Source organism: Plecotus auritus (genome assembly GCF_963455305.1).
Source record: "Plecotus auritus genome assembly, chromosome: 3".
In the NCBI taxonomy this organism is placed as follows: domain Eukaryota; kingdom Metazoa; phylum Chordata; class Mammalia; order Chiroptera; family Vespertilionidae; genus Plecotus; species Plecotus auritus.
The window spans coordinates 13,421,688-13,444,223 of record NC_137772.1 but is presented as its reverse complement, the minus strand read 5'-3'; the positions used below and the strand labels follow the sequence as shown (position 1 = coordinate 13,444,223).

Genomic DNA, 22,536 nt, shown 5'->3' with positions numbered 1-22,536 from the left:
TGCTAGGTCAATGTATTGAATAACATTGAGAGCATGCTTACAAAGAGAAGAATCAAACCAGAAACCAGCGACGTACTTCTGTTCCCGGTGAGCGAGGCTAACAAAGGAGCCACACAAAGGCTGTAGGATCCCAGGACCAGCAGTGTCAGTAGAGTAGCATCGTAGTGCCTCTCTGAGCCGGCCGGCGGGGTGAGTGTCGAATTGATAAATATGTTGGAAGAAATATCCGTTTCTGTGCAACTGCGAAATCCTCCTGGTACAGTCATTTAAATGGGTCAGAGCAAGCTCAGGCAGGAAACACTGCAGCCATGTTCGCTCCCACATCCTTCATGCTTGCGCTTAGTGAATTAGAACTGGGGGGAGGTATCTGTAAGCTCCAAGGCACTACACAAAACAGATCGGACCAGCCAGCAAATCACGCTGAGAAAGAGGCTCATTGATCTGGACGCTAACTCTGCAGCAGGGAAGCTAGACAGGCTCGGTGGGTGGAGGGAAAAGCCCTTTGTTACAAGACAAAAAGGAGAAGACAAAAAGCATTGTACAGCCTCCTCAGGAGTGTCAGACACGCCACGGAACCGGTGGCCATGTCAACATGGCTGTCAATGGAAAAGGCTGGGTGGTGACACTACAGAGCGTCTGCTTCCAGTGTCACAGATTCTGGCGTCACGGGGTCCCCCGAGAGCACGCTGCTGCTGCTGCTTGTTTTTAACATTCGCGTTGCACACAGAGAAAGCGGCAAGCGAAATGACCTTAACACAACACACGTGCGAATCACTTTCCAAATTCCCAATTCTCTGCTCCGTGCAAACCCCTCTGATTCCATGCTACAACTTCAAGTGCAGACAATAAGCAGAGAGGAATCCCGTTCCATTGTAAGAAGCATGTTCCGGCATTCCTGGAGTTCTGGTATCCAGCTCCTTCCTACCACGAGACAAGCTTCTGCTGCTAAGTGAGCTCTCGGAAATGCGCTCATTCATTCAATGCCTCAGCCTCCACACGCGCGCGCGTCAATTCTGTTCACACGCTGGCTGCGTGCCCCTGGCCCAGTGACAACCTCGCTGAGCCTGAATTACCTTATATATACGCTGAGTGGCCAGATTATGATGATCTCTGAACGCATAATCATCTGGCCACTCAGTGTATTTGTATCTCAAATGGGTACCAAAAGCATTCCAGACTTTTGCTGAAGATCAACCACCTATTTGCCCTGGGCTTTCTATCAGCCAGTGCAAAGGGGAAAACTGATAGGGTGAACGATTTATAGTATCTTTGATATCAAATAAATGAGGTGCTCAAGAGAAGTACACTGAGTGGCCTTACCTATTCAGAGATCATAATAATCTGGCCACTCAGTGTATAATCAGTGACAACAGGGATTATTTGAGAGGAAAAAATAAAATAGTGTATGATAACCCTGTAATATGCTCCACACCCAAAAAGTTCGCTACCCATGACTCTGCTTTGCCCCTGGCCCCTCACCAGAAAGAAGAAATTGATCCCTCCTTAAAGAACTCCCCTCCTCCCCACACCCTCGTACATCTTGTTTCATCTGCTATTCTAGTTATCCATGTGCATATCTTCGTTCTTCTCATCTCCTTTTAGAGAAGCGCCATTCTTTTATAACCTGTACCTCTCATGGCATCTATCATGATGCCTGCACACAGCCAGGCACTCCTAACTTGTTCAAATTAACTAAATTTGTGAAAAAAAATTCAATGAGCAAACAAGTACCAAGACCAAAGACACCTTTTGAATGCAAGGGAGCGCTCAATTAATTCACCCTTTTTATACACCGAAAACAGAATTCACATTAGCAACATTAAAAATATTACGTAAAAGTAGGCTTGAAATTCTAATATACTAGTCATTTTACACTGAATCTAGCATCCAAAGATTATAAAACACACATTCACAAAATTGGGTCTTTTGCAAAATAAATGGAGCTGAAGTTTTCTTTTTCCTGGTTTCCAGTTGGGTTCCAATGGGCCCCTGGATTGCTTTCTTTCCTTAAACCAAAAAAACACTATCACTTCAAATGACACACTTTAGAATCCCTATTTTAAAAAATACCAGGTCCCTTTAACACCCATATTTCAATGTTTCATAGCACATTCATCAAAAGAGAATGTTGTTGAAAGAATGTTTTTCCTGCCAAACTTTCAGAGAAAAAAAAAGGGGGGGGGGGAATTTGGGGAGGAAAAGCAGCAAGCATACGTTCTCATAAATCACAGAACCAAAAGGGCACTGGTTCTTCATATAACGACCGTTTCAACAACCCCCAAAGGATGACAGACGCATGACCGACTCACAATTACTGCTGTAAGCGTTCAGATCGCTGTGGGTGCTGGCGATGGAGGAGGGGCTTCCTGTCCGCCGGAGCACAGAGCTTTTCAAGGACCCGTTGGACTTCGGAAGCGGTCGAGGCAAATTCACCCAAGACGGCTGTGCAGTTTTCAAAGATGTAGGTTTTCCTTGAGATGTAAGAAAAAAAAAAAGAAGTTTCTACCGCTATTCATTTAGAAAGTTTTAAGCTTATCAACGCAGACTCCTGGACTAACAACGGACTGACAGTGTAAAATGACTATTCCCAATCATATAACTTTAGATGAAGTCTTCACCTAGACCAGTGGTCGGCAAACTCACCAGTCAACAGAGCCAAATATCAACAGTACAACGATTGAAATTTCTTTTGAGAGCCAAATTTTTTAAGCTTAAACTTCTTCTAACGCCACTTCTTCAAAATAGACTCGCCCAGGCCGTGGTATTTTGTGGAAGAGCCACACTCAAGGGGCCAAAGAGCCGCATGTGGCTCGCGAGCCGCGGTTTGCCGACCACTGACCTAGACTTATTTATTGCTGATATATTAGAAGCAGGCAAGCAGGCTGGCTGTTACCAAGGAACCTCACGTACTTAACTTGTGTGTTCTGTGATACAGTGGTAGGTCAGAAAGAGCCATGTGAGATGCAAGCTTGTGGCAAAGTTAAAACCAAAGAATAAACAAATTGATATGACTCCCCCCATGCTGTTGACTGAAAAGTACACAAATGAGCCCATTCACGCACGAGGCTTCCATGTGAAAAAAAAAAAAAAATACAGATGAAAAATTTAAAACAACCAAACAGAAAGGGGGAAATAAATCCATTTGATGACAAAAAAAAAAACTTCACTTAGAAAATACCTACTGTCTAACACCAGGTGGTGCTATATTACTAGCAGTATTCTTTTTTTCCTCTTAACTTTTCATCTTTACTCCTTATTTGCCAAACTTAAATGATCTCCACTCAAACGCCTCTTTCTTGCAGCAGAAGTGTTTCCACTTATCAACAAAATATACATGCCTCACATTCTCTGGCATCTTTGAAATCACACTGTCTCACACTGTCTGAATGTGGGCATTTCCCAAGTTCAAGCCTTCACTCACGGCTTTCTTCCCATCCACCTCTCTTGCAAAGTCTATCTTATTATTCACTTTACTCTAACCCTGCCCTGTATGAATGAATCCCAAATTCGCACCTGCAGCCCTAGCCTCCTTCTGAACCCCAATGCCGCTCACATTTCCAATTCCTTGCTGAAGGATTCCATTTGGACAGATAACCTCCTACCTACTGATGCTAATTTTAGTTTTCCTTTTTTCCCCAGCCTCGAAACACTGGCATCATCTCCCCTCCCTCCCCCAGTTTACCATATAATCATAACCAAGTCTCTCAATGCTAAAAGTATCACATACTGAAGAATGTCAAGAAAATGAAAAGACCTTGGATGAAAATAATAGTGTCACGTATGACTGATGGTGCCATAAGTGAGAAAAGAACTTTGTCTGAAAAGTAATGCTCATTGCTTTGTCCCAGTGCTTTCACCTGCAAAAATCTCATCTTAATAGAGAAAAAGGAGCTGACTCTCCTTAGGTCTGGCATTTAAAATCACCCAAATTAAAGTTCTCCCTGCCTCCAGCCTCACCCCTGCACTGTTCTTCGTTATGGGCAACCAGCCTGCTCTTCTCTGGACACCAGGATTTTACTATTCTAATCCACTAGGAACATCGTTTCTTTTCAAAACAGTCTTCTTCCTCCCCATCCAAGTCCTACAATCCTTACTAAGCCCTGATATTTTGCCTAACCAACTGTATTAGGCACCATACGTCCTGTCCTTCTATCCTCCCCAACCCCATCACATGGACCTCCTGAACATGGGAACTATGGTCATGACCCAATTTAAAAAGCACCATTTCCCCATTATCTACAGGATATTATTTTCAATCCTCTCGATGAATATTTAGTGCTAGAGGCATAAAAGGGTTGATTCCTACCAACTTCTTCCCCCTTATGCTTTGCCATGCCTCCACCCTCATTTCTACCTCTCTGGGTCATTCTACTCTATTCTTCTGCTTAAGACCATCTTTGTGAACGAAATGGCCTCCTTCCCATCTAGTCCTCTATTTTGTCTGGTGAATACAAAGCCAACAGACGGTGCTTTTAAATCCTTGGCAGCCCCACCCCAGATAGCTGTGAATCACCATCTCCATTTTAACAAGATCCCCAGGCGATTCAAATACACACGAAGTATGAGAAGCTCTGGGAAGAATCAGGACCTCTTTGAGTATGCAGTGGGCCACACCTCCCTGTATGTTGCTTCTATCACAGCATCTATTTACTATGTCCCTGGACTAGTCTCCCTGAGAATGGGAAGAGTATCTTACTCCATTCTGTCCCTCAGGGCCCAGCCAAGTGGATAGCATAGAGTGAGACTTAATATATGTTTGTTGAATTAATTAATTTTTCTTTTCAGGCCAAGAGTTAGGTATGGAAGATAGGGAGAGGTAGATAAAGGGTACAAACTTTCAGTTATCGATTGAGTAATGTCTGAGGTGCTAATGTAAAACATGGTGACTAAGGCTGATAACACCTAAGGTTGATAACTGAAATCTGCTATTGCTAAGAGCTGGAAACAGCCCAAGTGCCCATCAGTAGAGGAGTATACAAAAAAGCTGTGGTACATTTACACCATGGAATACTATGCAGCTGCAAAAAAGAAGGATCTCTTACCTTTTAAGACAGCATGGAGGGACCTGGAGAGTATTATGCTAAGAAAAATAAGCCAGTCAGAGAAAGAAAAGTATCAAATGATCTCACTCATATGTGGAATCTAATGAACAAAATAGATCCAGAGACATAGAACTGTCAAATCTCAGAAGAAAGGTTGGGTGGGGGAGAAATTAACCAGGAACTTACATGCATATATGCACAGTCCATATACACAGGCAATTGTGTGGTGAAGGCCTGGGAGGGGTGAGTGTGGGGTGGAGGGGGTCATTGGGAAAACAGAGGAGACATGTGTGTAACACTTTCCACAATAAAGATAAATTTTAAAAAATTGCTAAGAAAGCAGAACTTCAATGTTCTCACACACACACACAAAAGATAAATATATGAGGTGGATGTGTTAATTAATTTGATGGTGCGAACCCTTCAATAATGTATTCATACATACAATCACCACAATGTACACTTTACATATCTTACAACTTTGTCAATTATACCTCAATCAGGCATTTATAATTATAAATGTAGAATTATAATGGTGATAGTAATAAAACTATTAAAATTTCCTTTAAAGGCAAGAGTAAATAAATTTTGGTAATCTCATCATCTACACTGAAGCATTAAACACTTAACCAAATTTATTTGTCCTTTGTTAATAGATTACATCCTATTAGCTAAATAAAAGGAGACATTTTTTCTTTACATCGCTTATGATGATTAGCAAGTAATAGATATTCACATGTCCATTTGATTTTTAAATTTACAGTTAGCCACAAGTTTTACTTGATTTTGGAGGTATAGAAAAACAGGTTTTTAGAATATAAATTCATCAAATTGCTGCCCTTTAAGCAAAACCATTCTGATGAGTCATATCATCGAAACCAATGAACAAGGTTGGGCAAGCTACATATGAAAACTTCTGGGCCGCAGCCACATGCAATCAAGACTCAACAAGTTTAGAAAATCAACTTATTTTTCAGAAAGGAATGTTTTGCAGCATTGTTCCTGAAGGACTGAGGTTTATATACATTCCTCAGTGTGCCTTGGCGTTACTACAGACCTGTACCCTGACTCCAACACACAGTCTGGCACCAGAAGCACGCTTACTCCCCAGTTGTCATTCCTCTGACCTGCCCTACCCCCTGTTTAAAAAATATATTTTTTATTGATTTCAGAGAGGAAGGGGCGGGGGGAGAGAGAAAGAGAGAGAAAGAGAGAGAGACATCAATGATGAGAATCAATGATTGGCTGAAAGACAGAGAGAGAGAGAGAGAGAGAGAGAGAGAGAGAGAGAGAGAGAGAGAGAGAGAGAAGGATGATGATGATGATGATGATGATGATGATGATGAGAATCATTGATTGGCTGCCTCCTGCATGCCCCCCACTGGGGATTAACCCTGCAACCCGGGCATGTGCCCTGACCAGGAATCGAACCATTACCTCCTAGTTCACAGGTCAGTGCTCAACCACTGAGCCATGCCAGCCACACTGCACTACCCCATTTTTATGAGTCACATTGTCACCCCCACCCGCACCACCCCATCCACCTAATGGCAATCTGCAGTCCTAGCCAAAGTCTTGCCCATTCTGCTAGTACATACTCTTGACTGCTGGGCACTGAGGGCACTGAACCAAGCCTACTTCACCAAAGGACTAGCTCCCTTGAAACTCAGAATAACCCTGACAGCGCCTTACTATAACTATCCCCAGTTGGTAGATGAGAAAACTCCTTAGGCACTTAAATGGCTTAGTTGGGTCACATACCTGAGACCTAGAGTGCAGGCCACTTACCACCAACCTAACATTCCCTCTACTGAGTCACAGAACAGAGGCATCACGGTTAAGGGAAGAAGTGTCAGGCGTGGAGGCCAGTGTGAGCTCCTCATCTCTCTAGAAGGGTGTCCCTAGAGTGCATCAGTAAAAACACCATGATACAACAAGGTGTGTGACTGTTTCACCAACAGGCCTAATGTTTGCCTAATGGCCAAGTTAGTCTAAAGTGCCTGTAAGTAGACTTCATATAAAGCAGCAGTAAAACACAGTCATCATGAGCATTATAGGCAACATGTCAATATTGGGCTGAGAGGCTGTGAGTAACCTGAGCACCAAGTCCTTAAACGACGAAGTCAATACAGGACTGCTCTGATGGGCAGTCCCACAAAGGCGATGTTCATCCGTTTACTCCACATTATGTTATTCATCCCAGATGTGAAGCATAAAGATTAAGACCTACCTGCAGAGATATTACTGACCTTAGAGGTTTATTTTAAGTTCATGTCTTTAGCATAAACTTATATAGAGAGAACTGGATTTGATTCTATTATTATAATCATCTCTTGTCTAGGGAAAATATGGAAGGAATAACATTTGCTCTTTGCCTTATGTCAAGTATGTCAAACTCGCGGGCCGCATGCGGCCCACAACAAATATTTTTGCAGCCCAGCCAATATAACAGTATGTAAGAGACATTTTAATAAAAATTGCATAATTTTTACAATATCCTGTCATACATCCCTCTTACAATCATGGACTGCTGGCTCCTAATCGTTCACCTGCCTGCCTGCCTGCCTGATCGCCCCTAACTGCCCTCCCCTGCCGGCCTGCTCGCTCCTAACTGCCCCCCAGTGCCGGCCAGGTCGCCCCCAACTGTCCTCTCCCTGACAGCCTGGTCACTCCTAACTGCCCCCCCCCCCCCCCCGCCAGCCTGGTCGCCCCACACAGCCTGCTGTTCAGTTGTTTGGTTGTCCCTAACTACCCTGCCAGCCTGGTCACCCCACGCAGCCTGCTTGTTCAGTCGTTTGGTAGTCCCTCACTAACCCCCTGCCAGCCTGGTCGTAGGCAGCCATCTTGTGAGGGTGTGAGGGTTAATTTGCATATTACCTCTTTATTATATAGGATGAACTACAATGTTCGCTAATGACTGATTACTATAATAGTATTGTATCCATTTCCCTTATACTCCTCACATGCAGGTGCACCATTTCTCTCCACTAATACTAGCAGCAAATATTTTAGCAGCCAATTGCCACATCATTAGTCTTGGACTGACTTGTTTGGTGTGTGTAACAGGAAATATTCCACTTTTGGAGAACAAGAAAAATAGGCTTAGTTGCGTTACGCTTATTAATTTGTGCAGTTATTCAGTATCTGGTAAGTTAATGTTCAAGAAAAATATTAATTTTATTAAAATGTTCTATTATTTTATGTTAATGATTACTCATTTATTTCAGCCCTTTGTACTCAGCATGTCTCTATTGAAATAAACCTATGTTTCTATGAAAATCGAAGCTTTTGTGTGTTTTTTTGCGGCCCACATAAACTTAAACCTTGTTTATTTGGCCCGTGTTAGCCTTTGAGTTTAACATATTTGCCTTAGTTGGTAACACAGAGAGTCTACTGGATTTGAAATATGCCTTCATCAAACAAGCAATTTCCTAGGACAACCAACTTGGAAAACCTAATTAATTGTACAGCACTCATCCGAAATATAATCATTAAGGCATGCCTTGCAATACTAAAAATCCAAAAGGAAGTTTTATTAAGTGAAAAAAGGATACTGTTATGTATAAACTTAAAAAACAGGATAGTATTATCTATACATTGAAAAATTACAGGAGGATATACTAGAATTTTATGGGACGCAGTCCAGTGGGACACGGAAGAAAAGAGTAGAAAAAAGCAGGAATGGGGAATGTTCCCTCCATACTTCATGAACTGACATATTCCTCCATGTGAATTTTCTTACCACAATCAGCATATTTTTATAATAAAAACTAATAAATATTATTAAAGTCAAATATTTAATTAGATAAAAGATGCTTGAGACAAAACAAACCAAGAATGCATAAAATGAATAAATACTTAATGTAAGTAGATTCTATAATTATTCCTACACATGTGTAAGCCTTATGTATTCTTTAATTCTTTCAATTTTACTAAGAAAAACAAATTAAAGAAACTAGCACCTTAAATTGATGTTTTTAAATGGCGATGGTAGAAAATTCTTTATGATGCCATAATGGTGTGTTTCCTGGGACTAGAAATTAAAGCTAAAGAGTGAACTTCTAAATGGTACTCCTTTGTTCTGACACTTACAAATGACTCATTCTCAGGAGAAAGCTCCCAGGCCTGCACAGGTTCGCACTGTAATCGCTCAGCTCCATTCGGCCTCCTCCATTCTTTAAGGAAAGGCCTGGGAAAGAAGGCGGGTCCCACACTGCTCACAAAACACAGTAATGTGAGAGCTTTCCATCGCCGCGGAAACACCTACCAGTCAAAGCACGTTCTCATCTCTGAACTCCCAGCCAGGCAAGAAGGAATTCAGCACGAGTACATTCTTCACGAGGCCATTCGGCACTAAAAAAAACGACTGGCTGCTTTTTACATTTGATAAAATTCGTGAGTTTTAATTAAAAAAAAAAAACTTGACTACTACATTACCTAAATTAGAAGACACAGATCATCTTAATAAAAATCTGGACAATGGATTCACATATGGAATTGCGTTACACAGGTATCACTTGCTTACATAGTATGGTAACCGTATGTAATGGCAAAGCACAAATGTATAGGGAGGGTGCCAGGAACGCCTGGCATGTTACTATAGAAACCACTACCAAATGTTTTCCACAGAAATTACATACTAGAGAATACACTGTACCGCATCACATTGAAATACTTTGTTCCGTGACTTGCGTTGCTCAGTAGGAGCACAGGTGTCTTGGGGAAAAGAAGAAAATGAGGTTGGAGAGGAGGTCAGCTTGCAGTAGGCATTCAATAGCTAAAGATGGCACTAACTTCCGGGCTAAAAACTTCACACCTCAGTGGGTGGCTGGGGGACTGGAGGGAAGAGGGGGCGGCAGGGGCACTGCGGCTTTCGTACCATTTGCTGCTGGACTTGGTCACGTGGCAGCAGTGTGCAGAGCTGACTGCAGGAAGCGTGTGAAACCAGGGAGACAACTTAGGAGGCCAATGCACTGCCAGGCTGGGGCCATGCAGATTTTAACCAGACAGCGAGAAGGGGACTGCTGAGGTCAGCACTATGTGAACGACCTATTAAAAAAACACGTGTGTGTGTGTGTGTGTGTGTGTGTGTGTGTGTGTGTGTGTATATATATGTTTTAAAATATAAATTAGAATATTGTTACGTAAAACATAATGAATAGTAATAAGGAAAGCAAGTAGCAGGGCCATTAACGACTAGAGTCAGAACCAGAAAATGCCAAATAAACAGACAAAAGTCGTTAAAATACCAAGAAAAAAAAGAGAGAATCTGTTTATACCTATATCAGGCATCCTCAAACTACAGCCCACGGGCCACATGCGGCCCGCCGAGGACATTGATCTGGCCCGCCAGGTGCCGCTGCCTGTCCTGCTTAGCAGCCGACTCGTCCCGGGCCCGCAGTGCGCATAGGAATTTGTTCATAGTTTTTTTTTAAACTATAGTCTGGCCCTCCAACGGTCTGAGGGACAATGAACTGGCCCCCTGTTTAAAAAGTTTGAGGACCCCTGCCTGATAACTTTGCTTATTTAAACACAACTCCATAGAGAAAGTGACCTTGGGTGTAATTATCTACAGTAACTAGAAATTATTATTATAAATTACTAAGTCTACCCAAAGAGAAAAAAAATAACAATAACATATGGGAGAAATAATTTATACCTACTCAAAACTGTGGCTCCAAAGTTTACTCTCAACCCGAAAGGACCAAATTCTCTCATTAACACTAATGTAGACGTTAAAAATTTATCTTCAATGGTAGAGCATTGTCAAAAAACTATTTAAATAAACCTGATATTATGCTTGCAAAATAAATACTATAAACAATCAGTTTTCCAATATACCAGAAAAAAATGAGAAAAGACCCTATTTCTATAAATAAATTATCAAAAAGTGCTAGTATTGCCCTGACCGGTTTGGCTCAGTGGATAGAGCGTCGGCCTGCGGACTGAAGGGTCCCGGGTTCGATTCCGGTCAAGGGCATGTACCTTGGTTGCAGGTACATCCCCAGTAGGGGGTGTGCAGAAGGCAGCTGATCGATGTTTCTCTCTCATGGATGTTTCTAACTCTCTATCCCTCTCTCTTCCTCTCTGAAATCAATAAAAATATATATATTTTTTAAAGTGCTAGTATTATGGAAAAATACAAAACTGAGGAGCATAAAAGATTTGTGTAAGTGAAAATACATGTTAAGTCTTCCCTGAATTAAGATATTAATTGAATGCCATTCCAATCTAAATCTACATGTGATTGTTTTTAAAAGAGAAATTGGGCAAAAAAATTTTTCAAAAAAAGAACCTTTTGATAAAAATTGCACATAAAAATCTTCAGAAATTACCAAGAGAAAGGTATTTCTTAGAACATTTTATAAAACAACATTTGGTCCTTTTGCAAAACTCCCTTTTACTGTAAAAGCATTTCTTATTTACAGATTAGACGTAAGGAGAATTTTTTAAAGCAATTTAAATTAGTCTATAATAAGTTAAGGATGGCCAAAAATTTCTGGAACATAAAAGTAATGGCAAGGACTACAACTCAACAACAATAAAACAATCTGATTTTAAGAATGGGCAAAAGACTTGAATGGGCTTTTCTCCAAATAAGGTATACAATGGCCAACAAGCATGTGAAAAGATGTTCAATGTCATTAGTCATTCTTAATGAAATATAAATCAAAACCACAAGACGATGCCACTTCACGCCTATTAGGACGGCCAGTATAAAAACAAAACAGGAAATAACAAGTGTCGGTGAGGATTTGGAGAAATTGGAACTCTGTGCTTTGCTGGTAGAAAAGTAAAATGGTATGGTTGCTGTGGAAAACAGTAGGGTGGTTTCTCAAAAAAATTAAAGTAGAACTACCACATGATCCAGCAATTCCACTTCTGGGCATATACCCAAAATAACCGGAAGCAGGATCTTCAAGAGATATTTGTTTACCTATGTCTCATAGCATTATTCACAACAGCCAAAATGTGCAAGCAACCCAAGTGTCCACTGACAGATGAATGGAGAAGCAAAAGGTGGCACATACATACAATGAAATTTTGATCGGCCTTAAAAGGAAAGGAAATTCTGACACATGCCACAATATGGAAGAACCTTGAAGATATTATGGTTAGTGAACTAAGCCAGACACAAAAGAACAAATATTGTATGATTCCTCTTATGTGATGTACCTAGAGTAGTCAAGTTCATAGAGCCAGAAAACAGAACTGTGGTTGTCAGGGGCTGAAAGAAAGGGAGAATGGGGAGTCAGTGTTTGATGAATAGAGTTTCAGTTGGGGAAGATGAAGTTCTGGAAATGGGATGGTGGTGATGGCTGTACAACAATGTGAATGTACTTAAATACCCCTGAACTGTACACTTAAAAATGGTTAAAATGGTAAAGTTTATGTAATATATATCTTACCACAATAAAAAAAAAAGTTTAAAAACTAGGTGAAAGAACTTGTGCTATTCATTATTATAGAATATAAACCAGTAAAAGTTTATTACTGGCATAAAACTATACTGACAGATTAATAAACTGGTGTATAAGTCTCAGAAATATAAAAATTCAGAATAGGATAAGGGGAGGTATTTCAAATCAGTGAAGAAATTTGTGGTATTAAGATATTTGAATTTTAAAAGGTTAAAATTGGAGAAGCAGTAAGGTATAGGGATTAAAAGTCAAAAATCTAGAGCTACTGTGATTGAGCATCAACCTATGAACCAGCAGATCACAGTTTGATTCCCAGTCAGGGCACATGCCTGGGTTGTGGGCTTGATCCCCAGTGAGGGGCATGCAGGAGGCAGCCGATCAATGATTCTCTCTCATCACTGATGTTTCTATTTCTCTCTCCCTCTCCCGTCCTCTCTGAAATTAATATATATATATATATATATGTTTTTGTTTTTGTTTTTGTTTTTTAAATCTAGAGCCAAACTGCCTAGGCATAAACCTAGCTCTACCTGCACTGGCTGTGGGCAGGTTATTTAACCTCTCTGGACCTCTGTTTTCTCAGATGTAAGGATGGGGGTGACTATATTGGTACTTAATAGGTTCTTGTGAGAGTTAAATGAGTTCATATTTTTCAAATGCTTAAAACAGCCCCGGGTCCAAACTAAGTGGTGTTTGACTATTAACTACCAGTGCTCACTATCAAAAAACATTTGAATTGGGTTAAAAAACATAAAAATTAAGCATAATAATTAAATATAGATCAGTCTTCCTTTTCAGTAGAGAAGGTCTTGTTAAGCATAAAAACAAAGGAACTGTTAAAGGACAAGACGCCTTTGACACTATAAAAATGGGAAATTAACAACAAAAACCATATGTGAAATAAAAGGGCATAGAGTAAAATACAGGACAAAGAACAACAGATAAGATCAAACCAACAAAAAAGAATCATATGCCCCAAAATATAAGTGAGCAAAAGCTCTAAGCTAAAGGGTACATAAAAATAGTCAATACCTTGTATTTTTAATTTAACCTGATTGTATCTAACGTCTTTCCTGACTCCCCAACGGTCATTCCTAATCCCCACTTCCATCGCTCACATTCTATAGAAATGTCTAAAAAGCCAAATACTTTTGTCTCCCACCTTTCTTCAAGTTAGGGGTGACCATGTGAACCAACCTCTGCCAATAAGACTTCAAGATACGAGCACTAGGGGTGAGGTGCTGAGTAAGATCTTTCCTCCCTGATAAATGGAGCCGGGCATGTCAGGAGGGAGCTCTCATCCGGCTGCCGTCCTGTGCTCTCGGCCTCTGGACACAGCAGCAGGAGCACGTCACACGTGGAACTCTTAGCGACCATACTTTAACTGAAAAGGCACCGATGAAAGCAACATGCTGAGGCAGGAGGAGTGGAAGGACAGAAAGATGACATTACTGAAGCACCAGGTCTGGAACTGCCTGCCTCTCAACACACACAACCTTCTGGTTTAACCCAAATTGTGTTCTTCATGAAATCTTCCCATTTGTGAGAGCCTGGATGAACCGAGAGGGTATTATGCTCAGTGAAATAAGTCAGACACAGAAAGACAAATACCGTATGATTTGGTTTATATGTGGTATCTAAAGAGCAAAATAAATGGAGAAACGAAACAGAAACAAAACAGACTCATGGATACAGAGAACAGACTGCTGGTTGACAGAGGGGAGGGGGGTTGGTTGCTGGGTGAAAAAGGTGAAGGGATTAAGAAGTACAGATTGGTAGTTACAGAATAGTCAAGGGGTCAGTTCAGGGAATGTAGTCAACAATCCTATCTAATAAAAGAGTAATATGCAAATTGACCATCACTCCAACACACAAGATGGCTGCCCGCATGTGGTCAAAGATGGCTGCCCCCATGTGGACACCAGATGGCCGCCACAAGATGGCCAGCAGGGGAGGGTAGTTGGGAGGGACCAGGCCTGCAAGGGAGGGCAGTTGGGGGCGATCAGGCCAGCAGGGGAGGGCAGTTAGGGGTGACCAGGCCAGCAGAGGGAAGTTGGGGGCGACCGGGCCTGCAGGGAAAGGCAGTTGGGGGGGGACCCAGGCCTGCAGGGGAGAGCAGTTGGGGGGGACCAGGCCTGCAGGGGAGGGCAGTTAGGGGTGACTAGGCCTGCAGGGGAGGGCAGTTAGGGGCAAACAGGCTGGCAGGGGAGCAGTTAGGCATCAATCAGGCTGGCAGGGGAGTGGTTAGGGGGTGATCAGACTGGCAGGCAGAAGCGGTTAGGGGCAATCAGGAAGGCAGGCAGAAGCGGTTAGGGGCAATCAGGAAGGCAGGCAGGCGAGCAGTTGAGAGCCAGCAGTTCTGGATTGTGAGAGGGATGTCCGACTGCCTGTTTAGGCCCAATCCCATATTGGAGAGGGTGCAGGCTGGGCTGAGGGACACACCCCCCCTCCCCCGTGCACAAATTTCATGCACCGGGCCTCAAGTATTGTAATAACTAAGTATGGTGCCAGGTGCATACTGAAAACACCAAGGAGATCACTTTGTAAAATAACACCTATAATTATCTAACCACTATGCTGTACACCTGAAACTATGAAAGTCAACTGTAATTGAACAATAAAATTTTTGAAAAGACAAATTGTGTTCTTAATGACCACATTCCCTGTCTTCTTTCTCCTTGGAACACACTTCCCTTACTTGGCTTCCAGAACACCACTCATGATGGACTTCCCACCTACCTTCCTCGCTGTTCGTTCTTGGACTCCTTTGTAATTAATTCTTCCTCATTTCCCTAGCTCTTTAAAGCTTGGGAGTACTCCAGGGGGACTTTGTAGTACTCCAGGGAGATCCCCAGGGGTGTTCTTGACACGTTCTCTTTCTACATTTACTCTCTTGGTGATTTCATCCAACCCAGTGGCTTTAAATAACATCTAAATGTTAATGAATCCCAAATTTATCCCTAAGACCAGATTTCTTCTGTGTACTCTAGACTTGTATATCATGTTTTCTACTCTACACCTTCTCTTCTATAACCTACTACTCATCTCAACTTAATTTCTCTACAACTTGATTCCCAATATCTACCTTTCAACATCTGTGTCTCCATCATCCATCCCCTTCTCAGTAAATGGCAACAGCATCCTTCTACTGCTCACACCAAAATGTGTACAGTCATTTCTGACTCCTCTCTTCTGCTCTCACCCTCAAATTTCATCTTAGCCAATCTCTGTTGGCTTTACTTTCAACACACATATCTAGAATCTGACCACCCCCCACCCACCCACGCCCCAACCACAACCCTGGTCAAAGAAGCCACAATTTCCCACCATGATTATAGCAACACCTCCTCACTGATTCTGTCCTCACCCCTCAATGTCCTCTCGACACAGCTATCAGAGTGATCCGGTGAAAATTTAAGTCCATTTGGTTAAAAGCCCACATCCTTATGATTTTCAAGACTCTACCTGTTCTGGCTCTCCACTGCTTGTCCACCCTCATCCCCTACTTCACTTTTCCTTCCTTCATTCCCTGCTGTTCCCAGTGCACATGAGTCAAACTCCACCTCAGGGTCTTTCCACTGAGACTGGTATCTTTTCACCCTGACATTTGTATGGCTGGCTCCCTCGAGCCTTTACTCAAAAGCCACCTTTCCCTGGCCACACTAACCAACATTTCTGCCCCTTCCCTCCTCTCTTCTCCTACATACCCCAACACTGCATATTCCCTTTCTTGGTGTTAGTATTTCTCATCTCTCTTTAGAACTTCATACTATCAAACATCCTATGTGTATATATGGTCTGTCTCTCCTACCAGAATGTACCTTCAAGAAGGGCATGTTTTGATCTTATATTCACTTCTGTATCTCAGCACTCTGACCATAGGATCTGCATTTATTCAATAAATATTTGAGTACCTAGCATATTCCAATTAAAATAAGATACCAGTTTACACTTTTCCTAAAGAGGGAATATTTGGCAAGAGTGTTAGAAATGTCAAAATTCTTATGTAGGTGTTGGGAAATCCTCACATGCTCAGAGCAGGAGCAGACTTGCATGCTGCTTTCAAAGGGCGATTAGGCGACTTGTATCAAGAGCTTTAAAATGCTACCCCCTCTGATTCCACCAAAAGAAGGGTATTTACCTGACCTGCTTATCTACTCACTACAAAGTTCTTCTGAGTAGAGCTGTTGAATTCACTAAAAAATACTGGAAACAACCCAATGTGTAAAGAAGTCTGAAGAAATAAATCATAGCACGTTCACAAGATGAAATATTATACAGCCATTTAAAATCATGTTACTAAGAATATATAAGAATTTAAGAATGGAGGAAAATAGGTACCATACCTTTGCAATGAAAAAGAAAATTCAATCAACTAATCAGGAGCCTACTGACTATTAGATATGAGGTCTCAAAAATACTAGGAACTGTTTATCCCCAGTAAATATATGTAAGCATGTGTGCACGGGAATATGCAAAAAGAAAAGCACTGAATAGTCATAGATTGTGATCAGATGAGGCCGAGGGTGATTTTTCTTCTTCCTACTAGTCACTTAAAGTACTATACTTTTTAAATCGCCTACTGGAAAGAGGGCAGGGGAAACCTGATGAGCTATCCAAATTAACTAGCTAAATCCAAGATACAAGAGGGGTAGAGTAAGATTCACCTTGCTGGGGACAATGCCCCATGTTCCCTTCTTGCCATGGACCAGCCTGAGCTCCACCTGGACCTCTTCCTTATTTATGTTGATGGCCAGAACACCAATGTATTGCGTCCTAATTGCCTACCTGCCCTCCTCCCTATTTCCACGCATCTGTACTGACTTCCTCAAACTTTATTTTCTATACTCTGAACCCCAACTGCCCCTTCATTTCTACTCCTAAAAAAATACCCAAACCCATATGTATCCTTCTTATTTTTATTTCTGGGGTCTCAGTGGCAAAAATTAAACAGCAGAAAGTACCAACACTAAACCAAGACTAGTCCTTACATTTGTAATGGTGTGCCTTTATTATGTTATAGAATTGCTTATATTATAATAAGAAAGAATTTGAGTAAACTTTGGTATTAGGAATCGACTCTCTTCTGAAATCCTATAGCTTTTTCTTTCCTTTTCTTTTCTTTTTAGTATTATAGGGAAATATGTAATGAGGAACAAACTTGTCATTTCCCCTATTTACTGATAATATCTTGAGGACAGGAACCATGTCTTACCCATCTCACGATTCCTCGGGGTCTGTAGCATGACTTGCACAGTATACACTATCCAACTGTTGAGTGAATGAATTATCTTCAAGAACATAACATTTCAGTAACACCCTACATTTGCACATTGCAAAATGTGACTTCAACAGTCCACATTCCAAGGCAATATTATGGAAGTAGGGTACAAGAAACTGCATCCTGCATTGCCATCACCGTTGGCCTAAATTCAAGAGTAAACTCAAAAGACAAAGTCACAACAGTTCAAGTGAGTCACAACAAAAGCACAGCAAGTCTGAAGAGGGCCGGGATTTGACAGAGACACAAGAGCATACCATAAAGCAAAGCTCTCATGATGCCTTCAATTGCTGGCAGCATAGTATTCACCGTGACACTGTCAGGACCTGCCTCTGCAAGCATGTTCACAAGAGTCTGATGCTTCGGATGGAGATTAAGCAAAAATAACTTCCTTAGTCACAGGCCTGGGAACATGGGTCCCGCAACCACGGGTGCAACACACCTAAGATGTAGAGGGGCTGCATCCTTTCTGGAGCCACCATACAAAGAAGATGAACACGGGTCTTCAGATGTTTGTTCCTCAGCACATGTTTTTGCCTGGTAGGGAATGAGCTCACCTGGCACTGGCCCTGAGAATTCCTAACAAAATGAGGAAGGCCTGTGGGGAGCCTCCTGGCTCATTAGAAGCCCAGGTCACGAGCTTTGAACAATGAGGTCATTGGGATTCTAAGTGGATCATCATCTTAAGTTTATTTCCTTTTAGAAGATTACAAAAGTAAGCAAATCCATAAAATTTGCACAAATTTACTTGAAAGAAATCACCTAATCTCATAAAAGCGAGAAAGAAGAACCTGCCCAGCCCATTATCCACAGCTGCTACTCTGAATCTTGACTCTTCAGACCACTGCTTCATCTCCAAGTGGATCTATGTCTACACACTGCTGCCTTCCCTTCTTCGTCTACCAGCGCACTGGACACATTATGACGCTCCCGTGGCCTGGCTGTCAGTCACCCCAGCTCTTATCTTCATCAACTCTTTCCCTAGAGCAGTGGTTCTCAACCTTCCTAATGCCGCGACCCTTTAATACAGTTCCTCATGTTGTGGTGACCCCCAACCATAAAGTTATTTTCGTTGCTACTTCATAACTGTAATTTTGCTACTGTTATGAATCGTAATGTAAATATCTGTGTTTTCCGATGGTCTTAGGCGACCCACAGGTTGAGAACCGCTGCCCTAGAGGCTTCCTGACCCTCTACACAGTCTTACTGTCTTAAACCTCTAACATGAACACAGCCTTTGAGGTGCTTCTCAGTCTTCAGTCTCTGCAATTTAACATGACTCAAATTAAACCATCCTTCTCCTGGTCACCTCTTCTTGCTACTCTATTAGGGAAAACCTATTTCGCTTCATGGTCACCAGAACGAGAAAACTGAGGAAACACTTAGGATTATTCACCACTAAAGGGCCCTCTTTCTCCAAAACATCTTCTAATATCTCATCTGCTTTCGATTCCCAAAACTGGTGTGATTCTTACAAGCTTGTGTCCAGACTATTAGAACTGCCCTGCCTTAACCTCCCTTGGGGCTCACCTATCACTTATCCCAACACACGGTTTGCTCAAGGCATGATGACTCCCCAGACACACCATACCCTTTCATGCCTCTACATTTGCACCCCCGGGAATGCCAGCAACCTTTCATGCCGGGCCAACACCTACAGGAACATTTCAAGGCCAGTTCGAACGTCATGGCTCTCCTCCAGTCTTCCCTGAGGCTGAGTTACGGGGGTTCCCTTTACTGTGAACACAAAGAACTTCACACAAGTCTCCACTCCAATCAAGTCTGACAACATTTGTAAACACCTGTTGCGCTGAGCACTGGAAAATATAAAAATAACTCAGACCTGGACTCCATCCTCATGGATCTCACAGTTCTGTAGAGGGCAGATATGAAAGAAAATAATTACAGTAGAGAATGATAAATGCAAAGTACCACAGAGGTCAGGCGTTCAGCTGGGGTTTGAAGAATGAAGAGTCTGAATTCAAATGACTGGCTTCAATATCTCTTTTCACCTCACCCTCCAACTAGTGAGCTCATTAAAAGGGCATCAACCATGTTTGTAGCCTCAGAATCCAGTTGACTGTCCAGTACATAACAGACACCCAAAACCTTTCTTGCATGGAAAAATAAGACTACAGCGTGAAAGTTAAGAGCATGGATGCAGAAAAATAAGACTACATGGTGACACAGTAAGCACAGTTTGAGTCATTCCATAAAGCAATCTTCCCCAGAAGTACTTGCCAAGTGAAAAGAATTGTAAGAACGCCTGCAAAACGATCAAGAATTCCAGTGATGACGTCAGTAAGGAAGAGAACACGCCTGTCTGCCACGTGCCTACAAGGTGCTGCTTGGTAGGCCTCCTCCCCATTCCCCACCTCACATGCTGGTCAGCTCAGCATCCGCAAGCACCACCCGTACTGCCTCACCTTGACTTTGCACTCGCTGTTCCCTCCGCCGGCAAAGTCCTTCCATCTGACACCCAAGGGTGTCCCTCCTTCTCCTCCTTTGGGGGTTGGCTCAAATGTCACCTGCTCAGTGAGGCCTTCCTTGAGACCCTACTTAAACATCTAACGCCCGTCACTGCTTTGTCTTCCTCCTCATCACTTACCACCACCTTACCTACTAAACATCTTGTTGGTTTGTGTTGACTCACCCTACTAGAATTCAAGCTCTGCAAGGGCAAGAATTTGCCTCCTTCCCAGCACCTCCAGCAGCTCCCAGCACAGCAGGCTCAGCCGCTGCTTGTTAAAGGAATGAGGGTGTGGAAGGGCTCTCCCTTTGCACGTGCACAATAGAGGGGGAGAGCAGAGACCTCGGCACAGACTGCCTGGTCTGTTTCCTTCCCCACCAATTACAGCTGGGTACCTTGGGGCAAGTTATGTAAGCTTTCAAAACCTCAACTCCTTCATTTAAAGAGAGGGGATAATCATAGTATCCGTACCTCATGAGCTGTAAGAATTAAATAAAATGATGCATTTGGAAAGCTTAGAACCGGGCTTGGCACCTCATTGGCACTCAGAACACATGACCATGGTTATTTTTTATGGAGAGAAATATTGAGATACAGTCTTTAAGAAGTGTTTTAATTGCATACAAATATAGAAACATCTAGGAGCAACACATTAAAGTTAGCATTTAGAATAAGTATGAGATGATCACCCCTGGTTTTTAATAATGAATTTATGGAAGCATGAGAATACATTTCTCATAATTTTGCTTGTTCTCCCTGTCTCTCAAACTCTTGCCCAGAAAAGGCTAAAACGATATAAAATAAATAGAAATGATTTCAATTCCCTTGAACACTAAGTACACAGCAATCAGTTTACATACAGAAAAGCAACTAAGCGGGAAACCACTTAGCGTGAAAGAAGAGAAACCTACAGGACAGGCAAGTCATTACAGGTGGGATGTTCTCCTGGTGTGAGAGGAATTTATCCTATTAACCCACAAGGGACTGAATTAAAGCAAAGGTAAACTCTTTTGAAATGTTATTTCTCTTTCTCTAGAACAAAACTAAAGACCAGCTCTTTCCTGAGGCCTTTCTTTAGGCTCTGGCATAATAAGGCGGGTCCCGAACATTCATTCTTCTTTTCCCCAGAGCCCTAGAGCACGCAGGGGCCTCTTCCCCACCCCACCCAGCCCCTGTGGCGCTCTGTGGTTGCTGTGTCCACATGCATCGGCCCTCGCCCTCCAGGGGCAGTGTGAAGGGCCCACAGGGGAGGGAGTGCATTCCGTACAATTTCCCTATCCTGCCTGACTCAGGCTGGTCCCTGGAAGGGAGTTGCAGGTCTGTCTGAAGGAACACACACATTTGTCATCTACAACCTGGTATCGCCCCTGAAAGTGCGGGCAGACGTGTCTCTGAAAACGCCTGAATCGATCTGGTTATTGCACAGTAAGTGGCATTAATGTGCAATAACCGTGTAAAATCATTTACATCGTGATAAATGGATTTAGATTTTAAGCCAAGGGCCTGAAAAGAGAAATGCCACAGCATCTAAACCACTCAGCTGGGCAGAAGAATTCTAATTGACCAAAACTCGTGGCCATCCTAATGGTGTTTCTTTTTTGTTTTTGGTGTGTTTTCTTTTTAATATATTTTTATTGATTTCAGAGAGAAAAGGAAAGGGAAAGAGAGACAGAAACATCAATGAGGAAGAGAATCATTGATCGGCTGCCTCCTGCACACCCCACACTGGAGATAGAGCCCGCAGCCAGGGCATGTGCCCTGACCAGGAATTGAACCGTGACCTCCTGGTTCATAGGTCGATGCTCAACCACCGAGCCACGCCGGCTGGGCATTCCCGTGTTTCTTAGGCTACACCGTGAGGGTTAAGAGCATGGATGCAGAGCCCACCGCCTGAGCTGAATCCCACCTCTGCCACTTTCTATCAGCATAACCTGGACAAAGTGTTCGACTTCTCTGTGATGGTTTCCTCATCTGTAAAAAGGGGTAAGCCTCACAAAACTGTGGTGAGGATTAAATGAATTTGTAGGTGAGATGATTAAGACAGAGCCTGAAACTTGGTAAGCATTAAAGAAGTGTGAGCTGCTATCATTAGCATTATAAATTATTATTAGAAATAGTTTCCCCCCACTCTCTCATCCTATTTGAGTGGTTAAAACACACCCCTACCCCCAAAAGAAGCAACGGGTACTTTGGATTTGCTTTGTTATCATCCCTTATAATCTGGTTTCATATAAATGCCCTGGTTTTGCCCAGTGGAAGAGCTCCATGGTGCTTAATTCCAGTTCTTTCTCATCCTCACTTGACAGCTTCAAGCAAGTGGCT

At 42.4% G+C, this 22,536-nt stretch overlaps 1 protein-coding gene across 2 annotated transcripts in view; it reads right to left on the bottom strand.

Moving 5' to 3' along the window:
* The window catches only part of MTUS1 (microtubule associated scaffold protein 1), a gene marked incomplete at its 5' end in the record, with an annotated part of 144,534 nt that overhangs the window by 68,056 nt on the left and 53,942 nt on the right, over nt 1-22,536 (bottom strand). The window contains one exon of one of the 2 annotated variants that reach the window (XM_080661403.1): nt 2,310-2,471. In XM_080661403.1, coding sequence (XP_080517529.1) covers nt 2,310-2,471 — 162 coding nt within the window. Of the gene's footprint in view, nt 1-76; nt 983-2,309; nt 2,472-22,536 lie in introns of those variants that run through there. The other variant, XM_080661404.1, reaches the window with a different exon arrangement.